At 31.3% G+C, this 14,571-nt stretch overlaps 1 protein-coding gene and 1 long non-coding RNA gene across 4 annotated transcripts in view; one reads left to right on the top strand and one right to left on the bottom strand.

Annotated features, from left to right (window-relative positions):
• LOC132716153 (alpha-actinin, sarcomeric-like) overlaps positions 1-14,571 on the bottom strand; it is a 51,347-nt gene that overhangs the window by 32,772 nt on the left and 4,004 nt on the right. For all 3 annotated transcript variants that reach the window (XM_060699353.1, XM_060699355.1, XM_060699354.1), the window contains exons 2-3: positions 5,987-6,221; positions 3,598-3,684 (exon numbers count right to left, since the gene is read on the bottom strand). In XM_060699353.1, coding sequence (XP_060555336.1) covers positions 3,598-3,684; positions 5,987-6,221 — 322 coding nt within the window. The remainder of the gene's footprint in view (positions 1-3,597; positions 3,685-5,986; positions 6,222-14,571) is intronic.
• On the top strand, positions 7,699-10,223 carry LOC132716154 (uncharacterized). Its single transcript, XR_009623776.1, has 3 exons — positions 7,699-8,120; positions 9,567-9,650; positions 9,827-10,223. It is a non-coding gene; the product is annotated as an uncharacterized LOC132716154 (long non-coding RNA).

Below are 14,571 nucleotides of genomic sequence, written 5' to 3'. Positions count from 1 at the left end.
TTTAATTCAGTGCTATATTTGTGATAAGCAAGGGAGCCATAGTAACTAGTAATTGAGAGGTGGACATTCTGTGTTATAACTAGTGCATGTATAAAGTTACTGAATGTACTTTCCTCCTTTACAACACCTAAATAAACCACCTTGACATTCTAAATACATTTGTCACATCAATGCCCCTAGCATACTGTGTCTAAAAGCAGTCATGTACTTTTTGTATAAAAAATCATACAAAAAACGATTGTATAAACAATGATAGAAGAGTTGTACTTCATGTTCGACCTTCAATTATGTTACAGGTATAACAATACGAATAGACAAGGTTATTCTAGGTGTATTCCCAATATATCACAAGCCTAGCAAATACTTCAAGTGCCAGCAGACAGAATCTTGTGAGTACTGGATCCAACAGACTTACAGTAAATACTTCTAACACACACAATTGTTGATGTAGCTTTTTCTTTACAAGCTAATGAAAATTGCACCTGAGTAATCAATAAATTATTTGTGCATCTTATATGCTGCAGTATATTGCAATTGTGTGCAAGTTGATTCCTCTAGTAATCAAGTAGTGCTACATGTAAGATAAAAATTTAGAAACATTTTGAGGAGTAATGTACTTCACATTTAAAATCTTCAATGCAGCCTTTTGCTATATGTACCTTTCAAACTTGTATACATCACAGTCATATTACAAAAGCAAATTATAAATCAATTAAACTAACCAAAGTTTCAAAGAGATTATCATATTCAGTATTTCAACTTAAGTCTGCTTATTCAAGAGTAAATTGCTTGCTATAACTGCAATTCTATTTCAACTGCTGTCAGTTACTTTCCTAGAGCATAAACAATGTAAACATTTGTCTGTAATAAGTCATGAATGGATGGATAACCAATCATGATAGGTGTAACATAACAGGTCATATAAACAAGGCCATGAACACTGTAACCACAGTTATAGAGTCTACAAAGACAGATATATACATGACAAAGCCAACAATTACTGGTGAGACAGTCCATGCCTTAAACAAACCTAGAGTCCAATATGTTGTATCTTTCTAATTTAATCACAGATACTGTTTGTAATTATGAATAGAAATAAGTATGTTGACAGTGTTATACTGCTTACTGCTTTCATTAAATGCTAATATTAACAGTCTCTTTATTAATAACATGCAGACATACACCTCAGATGTTAACCATTTATTATATTAGCAAAGCAGGCTTGATAATAAACGGCTATTAATTATTTCTCTACCTAGTTGTCTTACTTTCTACTAATTGAACCTTGTAACTTCTTCATAAGCATTTATTTAGATGTACATAGAAAACAAGAATACCAATGGTCAGAAGCTACTAAAATGAACCTTCAACAGTGGACAAGTAACTTTAGTAGCTTCCAATCATTTCTTATTGCTAACTATTCCAGTTAAAGCTTCTCTTCTATACTTTATAAAACATTTTGCTTTTTCTCTCTGATATTTTCCTTCTGCTAAAGATAAGAGTAAAGTCACTGTGGTTCAAGTGCAAGATTGGCATCCTATATCTAAACTACATTGATTGTTAATTGGCAATTTAATAAGAGAAATGTTGTAAATGAAGCAGCACCAACTTCAGTAAGATAAAATATTGTACAAAATGTAGTGTCAGAGGAAAATTGAGTTCTACATTCATTAAACATGTCTTAGTCTACCTAACAAAATGATCTGCTTTTCACTGTAAGAAATTTAATCAGCTTGCATCAACAGCTGAATATGTGAGAAAAATTTGTAATTAATCTCTCCTTGAACAATTTACAATGGGTGGCTACAGAATATGTTTTGTTCTTCTCAAGTCTGTATGAACAAACCCCTGCTTCAGTTTTAGAAGTCATGGCAGTATGTTTTTGATAAATGTGTATGTTTAATGTATCTCATTTCATTAAATAGCAGGTCTGTTTGAAAGAAAAATTGGAGCAAATATACATGTGTGTTAAAAGATGCTTGAATGTGTTTGTGTGCAAAAATGTATAATGGAAGAATACAAAACTGATGTATACTAAAAAATTATAAGAACAAGTAAGAACACTATTGCACTGATTCCTCTATAATTCGTAGTTGGTATAGGGCTGGGGCTGCTGTTTTGATTATAGGGCAACTATAGGTATTCTAAATCATTCTAATGCTATCTTTTCTTTGGCATTATAAAGCTTTATAACAAAAGGGCTTTAATAGGTAAGATTTCTTTAAATTACCATGGTAACCCAACTGGATGGTTTATACTCCAACCCTGTAAATCTTTTAAAGTCACAGGCCTCCTGATGTGTATCTAATTGTCAACAATAGTACAAGGAAAGTTGACATATTTGGGTAGCTTAGCTACTGCCTATTGACTCTAAGATAATGCAGTGTTAAGCAGGTGACCTTGTACAAACATACTGAATAAAGTGGTTTGATTGACTCCAAATAGAAGTAACCAATAAAACCTGATAGCATAAATTGCTATTTTGAGACTTTTATATCATAATCAACAGAAATCAAAGATGTGTTATAAACTGGTAGTACCAATTTTCAATAGTAAGCAGTAAAGTAGTCTTTAAATCATTTTAACTTTAATCAGGGTATGGCAAAAGTAACCAGCAATAGATTCTGCAATATCCGGCTTCCCGTTGTTGGGGTTAACATACAGCAGCAATACATGTACATACTTTGGTTTTAAGTCACGCTGATGCTGTGAAGGTCATATGGTGGTTACACTGGTGATGGAAAACCTCAGGTTCCCCTTGGTGAATTATTCTAGGCATAAGGTTTTGTGTACACAAGTTGACCCATAACCTTCTGTAAAATTCTCAAAAATTGCATACCAACAGCAGTGAAAGGCAAGAGTGAGTTTTTGTCAGCAACCTTACCCACATAGACATTAAGGCCCTATCCATGGTATAATAATTAAACTTTCTAGATAAAAAGAATGTTAAATGATCCAAGACCAGATAAATTTTCAATATCTCATTCAATCATTTATCAAATCATTTCACTTATAAATGAAGGTTTCATACAACACCTGTTGCCTGTTGAATGTTACAGTATCAAGATATCTCTAATAAAAAGAGAATTCTGTGTTTCATTCATTTCGAAAGAGAAACTAGCAAAAAGTGAATCTCCTTATCAATGTTTGGTTTAAAATAACCTAGCTTTCAACCCAAAGATAGCACATTGTTATTAGATGAGAAATTATCACTGTGAATCATTTCAAATATTTTAAAACCATTTCTCCCCACCAAATATTTCACAGGTAGAAGTTTCATTTTCCTGTCAGAGATAAATGCAACCTTTGAAATTATTATCTTGTAAGACAAGTTTAGGATGAATGAAGTTCATTCTTTGGAATTTCTCATGTTGTTCTAAACATAGATACAAGTTTACTACTGTGTCAAAGGCAATGCAAAAAAATGGACTAGGTTTTATTTTTTTCATTTTAATTTCACACAAAGCACCATGAAGGGAAATCTTATATACTGTCTAAATTTGACTGAAACCGAGTTTTATCATTAACCTTAAGAAAATACCTACCAGTTTGTTTATAGATAATAGAATATGAATGCAGGTGGTCTAAGAAACTTACCTTCAACTGTAATGTCTTGGATGGCAAACCTTAGGATAATGGTCCATATCATACCCAGTGTCATTTTAACATTTCCATCAACAATTTCTGAAATATAACAGTATCATGCATGATATACTTGATAATCAAATCTAAAGAAACCAAAGTCATGGGAACCACAGACAAAAATAAATAAACATTGAGTATGCAAAGACTGGACTTTACTATGATGTATATTTTGTTGTCAACTGATCTATCATAAATATGACTCCATATTTGGTCATTTTATTTCATATTTCTTTAGAAAAATTGCATGCCACTTTAAGGTAAAGACACTTGGTGGTCGATTTGCACGACAGAGCTTATATCCTTCTAAAGCACAAGCTGTTATACTCCAGCTTCCCCCAAAGATAATTCTTTTAAATCTGTCAGCTTTCCCTTAAATTTATAACAAAAGATTTTTTCCCCCTTTTAAAATATACTGTGTAATTTCCACAATAAGGGAAAGGCTCCTTCCCCTACCTGTGAAAAAAGCCAGGAATGATACAAATTTATCTAAGATGTTTTATCCTCCAGTAGCATGTTGAGCAAGGAGAAAGCTTGGGTCTTTTCTTGCAAGAATCTGAATACCCATGATTTATTACTACATGATTGGGTCTATAACTGAGTAATTTATGCATTAAATAAGCATGACTTCAATATCTACACAAGAATTATGCTAGAAAACCATGCTTTTATTTAGTAATGCATGTTTGACAAAATGCTATTTCTAAACCTAACAGCAAGATTAATTGAATGTACATTTGTATCTAAAGCTGTTAAAAGAATATAAAATAACAATTAATAAACATTCTTCCACGCATGGAAAGTAGCTTGATTAAATCTTAATCATAATGATACAAGGTCGGCAAAATGACAAGGTAAGTTTTGTCATCAACTTGGTGAGGTATGACTGCCTTTCTACACTCAACATTCATTGTGATGTTATTCAACCAAAACCACTTATCACGAGGCTAGATCTTGGTTAGAAATATTTATGTTTTGCCAGTAGTTTGATTTATAACAAGACCGATTTAAATCCCAAATTTTACCATATAAGGTAAGCTATTTTTATGTAAACCAAAACATCCTCAAAACTATGTGCATTCTTTAGATAAGTACTTCTATCCTAAACAGTGCATTAGTAATGAGACATGTTTAAAATGAAGTTTACAATGGGAAGCATTCATGTTTTACAGTTTACTCGGTATGACCTAGTTTGGTCTTGGTAATGTAAGGTCATCACGGATGAATTATCTCATTCTTATTTAATCATGTCCTTCTGTAGATAGATTTATCTGATAGTACGATAAGTTTACATTAAAGTAATCAAATATTTCTTCGTTTAAATAGTAAGCTTTAAGCGGTATTGACCGTAAATTCAGGTATTTATTTACGAGCAATGAATGTTTCATGCGAGTAAGCAGTAAATGTTTAGTTTACAAAATCTAAAAGTATTTCAATTATATCAGAGACATAACTGTTATATACACATGACTAAAAGTAGGTTTATCTTAATATTTTAACAACCGCTATAGTACTCTGAAATTCTTAAAGAAATGTATTTGGATACAAAAACTGAAAGTTCCATATCTAAAATTAAATATATATAATCTGATTAAGAGACTAACAAGTGAGGGATGTCAGCTGAAATGACCACAGCATAACAAAATCATTGCCTAGGATTCAAGCAATAACAAGTAGTTTACAGGGCATTAGCCTAGTGTATATAATATATAAAGCTATTAGATCAGGTAGCAGGACAATTTCAAAGAAAGTAATTTCACAATGGCTGACAATAGTAAAGCTTTAGTGGGCCTTATGGTGAACAGTCAAACAAAATTACAATCATCATTGTTAATATGAGTTGCTGCAGGCTTTTCAGTGCAAAAGGTTGTCAAGTAAATCAAGAAATGAAGGTATAAAAAAGATGGAAGCTTGATGCTTTTCAGGTTCTCCTCTATAGATTATTCCATAGAGCTATTTAGTTTTATATATCTAGAAAATCTAATTTAACACCAAACAGTAGTTTGGGAATCTATCGTTTATGGCCATAATGATGATAAATGTGATATAAACCACTTTATCTATACCCGAACTTATGCACATTCAAAACTGGCCAGACAAGAGACAAGCTAGATTCCATTTATAAAGTATATGATATCACATGTAAGTTTATCACATTTCTCTTCACAGTAGCTACATGTACATGTACAAATGCTCCAATATATTCACAGGTTTTCAATAGTAACACTCTAGAAATGGAAGTCACTCTTCACAATTACTTTTAAATCCATTTTCCATTTATCTGAATAACAAATATTGAAAAAAAATATTAAAATCCAGCAATTTGATTGGCTGACACACTCACCTTCTGCACCAATAGAAACCAATTTAACTCCTTTTCCAGCAATAAAGTCTAGGGCTTTGTTCACATTGGCTATTTTATGGAATCTCATACGGCCTCTGTCGGGTTTGGGCAGTTGTTCACCGGAAATTACTTCAAGTAATAACATCAACTTCAAGCCATTTCGAAAGTCCTCTTCTATATTTTCTATTTGTGTTCCAGCTTTCCTTAAATGTGAGTTGCACCATGCTGTGAATGTCTGTAAAGAAGAAATATATCTTTAAGTTACTACATAATATCATGTATATTTCAGTGACACTGGTTACTATGTATATGTCATGTATTAACAACCCAAGAAGGGTGGTAAGATCACAAGAAAATTAAAAGTGAAAAACACTAGAAAATTCAAAACCTGTTAAAGAAATGAGACAAATGTGACAGGAAAATGTCCAAATATAAGACTTTGACAAGAATATAAACAGCAAAGAATAAAATCTACTCTAACATTAATTTTAATGTAACTTCAAGATAAAACAAACATCACACTGACTCAGAGTCTGAAGCATCTCAACAATGTCACAGAAACCAGAAGGTCTACAATGAAACTGAAAGTGAAATCAGTAAAACCTGAAAGACTGATCTCTATCGTCACACAACATAAATATTGACAGTTACAATACAACTAACATCATAATAATATACCTACATAAAGATACATGGTCCCTACATCCGAAATAATACTGTATGTTTGAACTGTATGAAAACATTGGACATGACGAGCCACACATGGTTTCAATCTACATACTTGATATAACAAACAGCTAACTTATTAATTGCAAGTAACACTAATCTAAACACTGGTGGCAATTTTTCCCTCCTTTAGCCCAGGTTGTAAGCATTACTGGAATATTAGAGACAATTATGTGCACCTGTGATTCTGTGCATTGAGTGGACAGACTGTATGCATCAGATGACAATATGCCAGGAATACATCATTTCAATTATGCTGACATCAGCAGATTGAGTTTTGTCAAAGCATACTTGAAATACATAACACTTGAGAAATAAGAAAGAGATTCAGTCAAGTACCTTATGGTGTCATTGCAAGTACTATAGAATAATTTATATGTTGTAAAGCTATTTTAGATTAGCAAACATTAGTCAATAATATGAACATTACTTTGTTGTTACAAAAAAGATTTTAGCTGAAGCTAGCAGTAAATTATTGACAATTACACTGTCAAAGTCTAACATGCCAGCAAAATATGTTTCAATCAAACATTTTACTGGGAATCTTTCACATTTTGTACTTTTTATTGCAGTTTTAAAAACTTTTTTTCTTGTGTTTTACTGTTTAAGATATCATTAAATTCAATCTACTGTCAATTATATATGTTATGGCAGCTTCCATTTAAGAACGTAAAAGTTCTGTCAAATTTCCGTCAATTTTATGAAATGTGATTTTTTGGGGTTAAATTAGCTCACCTGAAAAGTACATGCATTTATTTGAATAAAGTACATCAATTAAATCAATAAAAATCAATTTCCCGATCTAATTTTATATTGAAATGAACAAAATAACTAAAAAATTAAATTGGAAATCATCATCTTTTTGACGGACGGAACTCCCAGCTTCTTCACCAGGTCGGATATATACTCGCATTTTCGAATAATATTGGAAGTTTTATTTCAACAAAGACAATTTATTGTTGGGGTATGTATTGCCTTACATTCTATTTGATTAGTTTATGTGTTTTTCAATTATTTTGCAAAATAAAGGAATTAGAATAATGTAGATGATGAACAATGAACGTCTGTCAAAAAAGCAACGTTCGCAAAAAAACTGTCCATCAACTCGGTTATTGTGTGATTATGTATTGGGTGGGGATTCAAAGTTAGTGTTAAACTTGGTACTTTCTGGTTTTACAGGTGGTTTCTTAAGTTTTGAAGCCATAACCAGAAATTTTATTGAAAAAAGGTTGCTAACGTAATTTCTGTCAATTTTAGTGAATGACGTTCGCACATTTGTTCCTCAGTTTATAGCTGTTACTTCCTTTTTTTGCGTAGTGACAAGAAACTACGATTAAATCTGTAAGTATCCGAATGCAAAAACATGGCCGAATTGAGACGCTCAATTACATGATCCAAATTATTTTGAGTAAGTTTGTGTCTGTCAAGTGTTTTAAATGTTGACGATAGCAACAATAAGTACATATAGACATTTTTATATATTTTAAAGAAGAGAAAACATATTAAAGTCGAGTTGTATGCAGGAAATAGACAAATACACGGACGTCTACTGCTTCCAATGACTGATTACGCTTAAAGTTGTTGCGAATGTCATTTTTTGACGGACATTCTTGTTGCATACGTCATTTATCGACATACACAATTGGTGCTATCGTCATTCTTTGACGGCTGTTAATGATGCGATCGTCATATTTTGACAACCGTCAATGTTTTGACATAATAAATCTACATGTAAACATTGTAGTGTCAGTAATACTAGGGAGTGAGAGATGGATTGAGTTGAATTACAGTCAAATCGGCCCCAAGTCAGATCGGCCCCAAGCAAAATCGGCCTCAAGTCAGATCGGCCCCATTTTTTTCTTTGTTCATTTTCTTATTTAAATGTTGTTAAAAAAAATGTGTGGATTGGAATATCAAATGACTAACAATGGATTACATAGAAAACCAGAACAAAACATAATAATCAATATAATTTATTGTCTGAGTATAACATTTATCTTCACTGTACTAAACTATTTATTGTCTATAAACATATGAACAGTATGTAAATGTCACTTTTCATGTAATTGTCACTTCTCAAGCAAAGGTATAGTGGAACCCCATTGTATCGTGCTATTCATTGTATCGATCTATTCACAAATCTTTAGATTTTTTGCAAAATACGTCACCTACTGATTGTTAACATTAACAACAGTGTCACGAAAATCTTTCGCATTTATTTTTGTACAGTAAAATGATCAAAAACATGTTTCCAGTACCGTAAGACGCTGTAGATAATAAATAGACTTATAAATAATATGTTCTTATTAAAAGTACATTTACTGTCTGTTAAAAGTTCCTAAATTTATGCTGACATTTTAAAACAGACATCTATGTTATTAATTGACTAATTTATCTAACATAAAGATGGTTAATGTTTCCCAAACTTTGGCTAACTGAGCGATTCTCACAATGCATCGATATAATGGCGTGACCTAATTCTTCAACCTGTTTGACATGTCTGTAAATATCCGTATATTCCAAAGCTAAAAACTATATATCAGTGATGTTTGCCAAGTAAATATTATGGCAAAAGGATCAAAATAAATGATACAAATTAAATATTCAGTGAGATTTGATTTTTTTAAATTCAGTTGTGATTTATGGGTAAATAGATCGATACAATGGGGTTCCAGGCTAAACTATGAATAACTTGCCTTATTACAAATTAATGCTTTCTGTTTTCACATTTATATGTCTTTAAAAGTTATGTTTCTACAAGTTTGCAGAAAGGTATACCTAAAATTTCCGAGTAATGATATATGTAGGAATACTTAATATTAACTTTGTAATGTAAAATCTTGTTTGTTTGCAGTGACTCGAAGCATTTGAAGACTTGTGGCGATGATTTGGCGGACAGTTTGATTGAAGACATTGGTATACCTGCTTCCAAGCAAAGGTAAATTATGAATAACTTGCCTCATTACAAATTAATGCTTTCTATTTTCTCATTTATGCTTTTAAAAGTTATGTTTCTACAAGTTTGCAGAAAGGTATACCTAAAAATTCCCAGTAATGATATATGTAGGAATACTTAATATTTACTTTATATGTAAAAATCTTGTTTGTTTGCAGTGACTCGAAGCAATTGAAGACTTGTGGCGATGATTTGGCGGACAGTTTGATTGAAGACATTGGCATACCTGCTACCAAGCTAAGGTAAACTATGAATAGTAAATGAAACAATTTCTCTTTGTATACCCACCCTATAAAATGCCGGGCATGATGGCGCGGTGGTAAGTGCACTTGTTTTTCATTTTGAGAGTTGTAGCTTTGATTCTCGGTCAGGCCATTTCTCTCTGACCAATTGATAAAAGTCCTTGTGTCTTAAGTCTTTAGTCTCGCACCTCTGTTTCAAGTGAGGCAGAAAAAGAGGTAATATGTCTAAAATGATATGGAGAGTGTGTGCACAAGTTAATTTTTGAATCAGTTTTTAAAGGCATGGTTATCAGTTTTTAAAGGTCTACATTTCAACAACTTTTCATGCAGGTACCCTGTAGGAACTAACCTTCTCATCAGAAATGGATCAGAAAGTTTTAAAGCTGTTGTAAGTAGTAATGTAACTTTTAACAGTTTGGTTAAATTCAGTACACAAAAAAAGGCAATGCAAACTAGCAAATTCGTCAGCTGTCTGTCAAAAGGTGCAATCAGTATTTTTTTTCAATTTTTCTGGAAATGGACAAAGATTTATCAGCGTTTATAAGAAGCTAAACAATTAGTACTGACTTTGTTCTTCAATGCATTACTTTTGTTTGGCCTGTATTGTGCTGTTCCATTTTTGTTACTTTGGAAGTTATGTTTTTAAAAAAATTGTTACTTGTGAGTTAAAAAGTTGTTTTTTTGTCTTCATCACATTTAATATATGTTAAAACCCAATATAAGGCACTCTTGCTGACAAGATTTGCAGTCAGATATCAATCTCCGGAGTTCATGAGTTTAAGCCTTAGCCATACAACATGAGTTGAATTCCCAGCCATATAACAGTATTTCAAGCCCCAGCCATATAGCATTTATTTAATAAAGATTAATTATTAAATAATTTTTATAATACTGCATGTTTATAACGTCGCTTTTCATTGGATAATCTTGACGTTTATATAGTGTTTTATACACGTGACACAGCTATTGTTGATTAATAAAGAAATCTTGCTTTATTCCTCTAAAAATGATCCTTGCTAGCGATTTGGGTTATATTTTACAAACAGCCATTTATATAGGGCCATATAACCTGTCAAAAATCTTTATAACTAATAATATAGCCTTACTATTCAGGTAAAGCAGTTGTCTGTTCATGTGCAAATATTATTTGTTTATACATGTAGTGTATATGCATTTTTAAGTCTTTTCTTCCAGTTAATATTGTGATGATATGAAGCAACATTTGAATGTCAATCAGCTTGACTTCATTACCAGTTGTGGATACTTGGTAAATACATTTGATTGGTTCATTGAGTCCAGTTTGACCTCTTTGATAGATACTGGTAATTGATTAAATGTTATTGGTGCAACAAGTCATTGATTGTACATCATTTTGCAGGTTGTTCAAACCCATGAACTGCACAGAGAGGAGAAAGTCTATGGATTGTGGGTCCAGTTCTATAAGAAAGGAAAGCGACAATTATGGACATTGGAGGAGAAATCTTTCTTTGTTTGTTGGGAGGATATCATTAAACAAGTTGCTGAACCTTTACTGTCTATGCATGGATCTAGATAATACTACAAATTTTGAGTGTTTGGTGTACAGTTACACTTAATAGTCCATCAGAAAGGCCGACATGGTGACTGGTGCTTTTACATCCAATTTGGTGTAGACTGTTTTCATACTTTCTTACAAAAACTGTTAGAAATATAATATATCTTTTGAAAAGTTTCAATAGCCATTGTCAATTTATTTTGTAAAATACGTTCTTTAGTGCCTAGAACAGTTGATGGCCAGTGTTTTGACAGTTAATTTCGGATAATGTCCAAATAAATTTACATAATTTACTTGTTTGCTCTTAGAAAACTTTTACTTGTTGTCATTTGTTTTCTTGTATCCATTGCGAAAAAGTACTTTAGAAATTGTGAAAGAACATTTGTTCCGTCCAAAAATGATGGTAGCAACAATTTGTTCCGTCCAAAAATGATGCTAGCAACAATTTGTTCCGTCAAAAAATGACGTTTAGCAACATCATCAAAAATGAATAAATCTGTATCTGGCCTGTTCCCTGCAGAGATAGTACTTCCTTTACATACAGTTTTCAATCTTTTATTACTTAGAATAAAATGCTGCTAATTATAATAAAGAGAATGCTTAATTTTTCCAATTTCTGAATGTTGTGAACGTAAAAATATCCGTCAAATATTCTGTCAAATAATGACGTTAGCAACATGAAATTTAAAACATGATTAAAACTCAAAATACATCTGCTATAATTTTTATTTTCATGTTTTTGACCTAATATAATAGCAATCTTATCATATATATTAAAAAAACTGCAATTATTTTATATGTACAAAAAAATATCCTTGGGAGCTACTTTGACGGAAATTTTATGTTCTTAAATGGAAGCTGTCTTATGCCATTAAGTTTCAGTGACCACTATGGGCTTTTGGCCCAGCAACATATTAATAGTAACCATGACAAAGGTAGAAAATGATATAGCAGAAAATTGTACACTAATAAAAGTGTATACTAAGTACAAATTATTACTATATTTAGTACAAATTATTAATAGTAGCAGTAATGATTAATGATATAAATAATGTTTATTGCATTCAAACAAGTAATACTAACAGCTTGGCAAGGAAACCATCAGAGCTTACAACATATGATTCTACTTATGAAAACACATATCATGTAATAGAGGCTGGTGAAATAGGTAGCCAGTACGACTCCAGTGTGTGACTAACTCTTATAGCATACTACCAATATTCTACATTTAATAACATGCATAATCATATACTGACATAACATCTTCTTTTACTTAACTTATTATTATACTACTACATAATAATATTAATACTATCAACCAAAAACAAACTTTAAATTCAAGTAAATTATTTGAACAAATAATCTGCTCTAAATTTTTTAAAGGCCTAAACATGATTGATCCCTAGCATGCCTATCTTATCTTTAAACAAGAGCATTGCATGCAGTGTTAACCCTTGTCTATAAAAAAATTTAAGTTAAAAAGGGACATAACTCAAAAAATATTACTTTCAGAATTATGCCCCTTGTCTTATAACTGCACTTTGTCATGATAAGCAAGTATTCCAAGTTTCATGTTGGTACCTTTTAATTTAAAATTGTTTGATTATAGCTTTTCATAACAGCTCAACTTTTTCTTCCAAACTGACAAGCTAAAAAGATATTGAAAAAGTCAGACTTTAAATTTTCTAAGAATTTAAAAGTAGAGGAGCAAGGAGTCAAGGACACTGCTTAATATTTTTGAATATCTTATCGAAAACACTTAAAACATTAATTGTTTTAAGTGTTTGCCTTATATAACTTGGTTATATTTTCATAATTTTTAATTACCTTAGTTTTGTTATTTTCTCTTCCTGATACTAAAATGAAATACTATAAGAGTAATTACATGTATTGGGCCTTAGTGTTCAGTAGGAAGAAACTTAAAAACTTTTGGGCAAGAAATAAATTCGTAAAATTCATATAAATTTCAAAAGTTTCTAAGACTTAATAGAGACTGAGTTCAAGATATGACAAAACATTTTCATGATTGATAGTTACAACAAAAGAAGTGATTAAAGCATTGTACAAAATGTATACTAACTTTACAAAAACATATATAAAAACAGTCTGATTACTGTCAAGACATTGTCTTAATTTTAAAACAAATATGTACACTGTTCTTCTTCAGCCCATCTGAATTATATTGGTTTAGTTAAGACAGGTAGTCTATGATAAATTTTCACAGAGGTTAATACAGGATAACTACCTTTTGGATTTTGGTCTAACTGACATCTCCATAATTTACAATTGGGATAAAATCTGATGTATAGTGGCAATAATACTGGTAGAAAGTGGAAATGTTTGATGATTTTACAATAATGTTTGTCTCTTATTCTAAAGCATAACTGAAGGAAGTTATTTCTGGTTTGGCTGAGTAAGCTATACCCCTGGAATGCCAAAATATTACAAACGTTGTGAGAGAGAGGATATTGTGTAGGTGCTAGAATATTAACAGATGGGAACAATTTACCTGTTATATCTTATTAACTTTAATCTATTTCTTACAAAATATGTCTTTTAAACAGTGCAAATTTTAAATATGTGGCAAATAAAAAAGATGTGTGGTTTACACTTTATGTACCAAAAGAACTTGCCCAAAGTAATTCAAATTTGTATAGACAGTCACACAATCATAAATAATTCATATAAACCGTCTTTACAATTAATTTCTGTTAGTTTAAATTCAAAATTATGACTAATAATTTTTTAATACCTGTTTTACAATTGGCTGCCTTTCAGGTGTGTATTGCAAGTAGGTGTATAGTGTTACACGTTGTGAAACCGCAAGTCTACTGTTTGCTTTTAAATATGGTAATCTTTACCTTTTAAGGTTATAAAATCAGTTTTATCAAAATTCAAAGGTCCAGTTTATTCTTTTATAACAATAGTAAATGCATTTTTACCTTCAGAAAGTAAAGTACAGGTAAACAGTAAACAGCTGTATTAGGCATACTTTTAATGAAACAAGAATTCGGGGAATGTAAAGATTTATAAAAATTTATCTTAAAAATTAAGGAGTTTAAATAAGTTCTATACAGTTATGTGTAAACCATCCCAGTTCAATAACCTGTACTGATAAACATTTCTT

Source organism: Ruditapes philippinarum, unplaced genomic scaffold, assembly GCF_026571515.1.
Source record: "Ruditapes philippinarum isolate M1 unplaced genomic scaffold, ASM2657151v2 ctg128_1_1_1_1, whole genome shotgun sequence".
Taxonomy (NCBI): Eukaryota; Metazoa; Mollusca; class Bivalvia; order Venerida; family Veneridae; genus Ruditapes; species Ruditapes philippinarum.
This window is presented reverse-complemented; position numbering and strand designations above follow the sequence as displayed.